This window comes from Colobus angolensis, unplaced genomic scaffold, assembly GCF_000951035.1.
Source record: "Colobus angolensis palliatus isolate OR3802 unplaced genomic scaffold, Cang.pa_1.0 Scaffold79, whole genome shotgun sequence".
In the NCBI taxonomy this organism is placed as follows: Eukaryota; Metazoa; Chordata; class Mammalia; order Primates; family Cercopithecidae; genus Colobus; species Colobus angolensis.
Window position 1 is genome coordinate 1,481,503 of NW_012121709.1, and position 2,711 is coordinate 1,484,213.

Consider the following 2,711-nt stretch of genomic DNA (forward strand, 5'->3'; position numbering starts at 1 on the left):
TCGATCTGCTGACCTCGTGATCCGCCCGTCTCGGCCTCCCAAAGTGCTGGGATTACAGGCTTGAGCCACCGCGCCCGGCCTACATTTACTTCTTGATCTGTCTATTCAGGAGACTGTCAGCTCCTTGAGAGTAGTGAGTTTTGTCTGTGTTGTTCCCTGGTATATCCCAGGCTGTGGTCAGTGCCTGGCACATAGCAGATGCTCAACAGATATTTATCGATTGGAGGAACACAGCCCCATCCAACCCCAGGTTCCTATCAGGATACTCACGTCTACCACGGGGGTCTGGTTCACACCTGAAGCTGGAAATTGGAGGCTAATGTGAGCCCCTGTAGACGAGTCCCTAGCCCCAGACACTGTCTCCGCCATTAGCAGCACACAAAGCACGCTCAGTGCCCAGCGCAGATCCAGCCATCTGCCGGCCATCCGCCCCCACGGGGCCTGGCCCTCACTCTCCACTTCCCTTTCTGCAGTAGCTCAGTTCCAAACAGCTGGCGGCTCCGGTGGCCTGCAAGGTGGGAGTGAGAAGGGGGGACAATGTCACTGAAAACCCATGGACCCAGCAAAAGGGGCCGGAAGACTTTCTCAGTTAAGGAACTGCCTTCCTGCCTCCCAGCAGCAAAGGAAAGCTGATGGAGAAACTGTGTTCTGCATAGTCTCACTGGAGGGACCCAAGGCCCTGCCCATTCAGTGTGCAGATCAGATATGCCCTTCTTCCTGAGCCCCCATGAAAACCTACCCTGTCCCACCTGACCTCCAGCCTGAGGCCAGAATGTCAGGGCTGCAAGGGACTAGGGACTTGAACCAAGATTCAGAGTCTCAGGCTTCTGGGGCCAGCTGGGTGACATACATGTGGGAAATGGGCAGTGGGCGGGATTGCAGAAGCCCTCAAAACAAAACAAAACAAAACAAAACAAAACAAACTCTACTTCTAGGGGTGGACTTGGCCTCTAGGCCACCAGTTTGAGACCTAGAGAGGCTTGCCCACCACATTTTATGGAGCCCACTAAGCAATGCTGTTGTTCTGTGTCTTACAAGGAGCCAAGCTTTACACGGATGACCTCATTCTATCCTCACAACATGCCGAGAGGGGGTAGCATTACCATTCCATTTCACAGATGAACTAACTGAGGCACAGAGAGGTGAAGCCAGGCTTGTTTCCTCCCTGCACCATGCCTCCCTCATCCAGTCCTCAGAACAATTCTGGAAATGTCGCCCCCGCACCCTGCACAACAGGGACAGGGGCTCAGAGGAGTTTTTTTTTGTTTTGTTTTTTGTTTTTTCAGATGGAGTCTTGCTCTGTCACCCAAGCTGGAGTGCAGTGGCACGATCTCGGCTCACTGCAACCAATGCCTCCCAGGTGCAAGTGATTCTCCTGCCTCAGCCTCCTGAGTAGCTGGGATTACAGGCACACACCACCATGCCCAGCTAATTTTTGTATTTTTAATGGAGACGGGGTTTCACCATGTTGGCCACGCTGGTCTCGAACTCTGAGCTTCAAGTGATCTGCCGACCTCGACCTCTCAAAGTGCTGGGAATACAGGCATGAGCCACCATGCCCAGGAGAGGAATTCTGTAACCCGCCAAAGGTCACACAGCAAGAGGGTCATTAGAGCCCACAGCCCCTCCGACAGGGAACTTTAGGGCAAGAGGGAAGTGAGTTGCTCAGAGACAGCCAGTTAGCAGTGGGGCTGGGCTGGTCACCACCATGTGCCTCTTCCCTCAAGCCCAGGGCCAAAATGGCTTCAATTTATTTCGAAGGAATTAAACTGGAAAAACAAAAGTCCTCAGCAAACTAAATTTCCTGTTTTGGCTTTTTCATGTGTTCTACGGTGAGTATGTCTTATTTTTGCAATCAGGAAACCAAACCCCATAAAACCGTTTTTTTCTTTAAGTCTGCACAGGTGTTTCTCAATGTACTGGCAGCCTGAGGGGAGGGAGAGGAGGTAGGGAGAGGAAGAGAGATCAGAAAGGCGCCTGTCCCAGCCACGGTTCCTTACCTGTCCACGGAAGACACGGCCCTTCCTCTTCTGTGGTTCTCCTGAACCCCTCCAAGTGGAGTCCAAGTTACTCTATTTGGCACCAAGTTGAAACAGGACACCCCTGGTTTCAAATTCGTCTCAGCTACTTATTATCTGTGTGGCCTTAAGGAAGTCACTTCACCTCTCCGAGCTTCTTATTCCTCATGTGTAAAATGGACACAAATGTTGGCGACGGGGTATACAATAAGAGCACAATAAATGCTCGCCTCCCTGGTGTCCCCAACACCTGAAGATCAGCATGCGTGTCGTCTCTCTTTGCCGCCGATTTATTTTACTGATTCACTAGTGAGCATTTACTGAGCGTCCTCTGTACACGTGGGCCTATGTCTAGCGCTCGGATGGTCGCCGACCTGCTAAGGGTCTGGGGCGGGAAATCGGGGCTGCGCTTTCCAGGGAAGAGACCTCAGGAACATTTCCGTGCTCCGTTTCCCGATCCGGACAGAGGTTGAGAAGTCGAACTCGGGGCGCCCGGGTCCTCCGGCCTTGCGGGGAGGCGGCTTTTTCTTACTCGGGCCGGGCCTGGGACCCGCAAACTCCGAACCTCGACGTCGCAGGTCCTCGCAGCCTTCCAGGTCCCTGACCGCCGGCCCGACCTTCCGCCAGCGAAGCCGCCAGCCCGGGTGCCCCGCCTGCTGCAGCGTACGGTCTCCTACTCTTCCCGTCCGGGCC

The 2,711-nt window shown here is 53.9% G+C and overlaps 2 protein-coding genes across 2 annotated transcripts in view; one reads left to right on the forward strand and one right to left on the reverse strand.

The window, feature by feature from the left end:
- SLC8B1 (solute carrier family 8 (sodium/lithium/calcium exchanger), member B1) overlaps positions 1-2,705 on the reverse strand; it is a 38,278-nt gene extending 35,573 nt beyond the window's left edge. Inside the window, exons 1-2 of the mRNA XM_011928689.1 lie at positions 2,001-2,705; positions 271-508 (exon numbers count right to left, since the gene is read on the reverse strand). Of these exons, the coding sequence (XP_011784079.1) occupies positions 271-426 (156 nt within the window). The 5' untranslated portion in view covers positions 427-508; positions 2,001-2,705. The remainder of the gene's footprint in view (positions 1-270; positions 509-2,000) is intronic.
- Positions 2,381-2,711, forward strand: part of PLBD2 (phospholipase B domain containing 2) — a 49,228-nt gene continuing 48,897 nt past the window's right edge. The window contains exons 1-2 of the mRNA XM_011928733.1: positions 2,381-2,401; positions 2,597-2,686. Coding sequence (XP_011784123.1) covers positions 2,381-2,401; positions 2,597-2,686 — 111 coding nt within the window. The remainder of the gene's footprint in view (positions 2,402-2,596; positions 2,687-2,711) is intronic.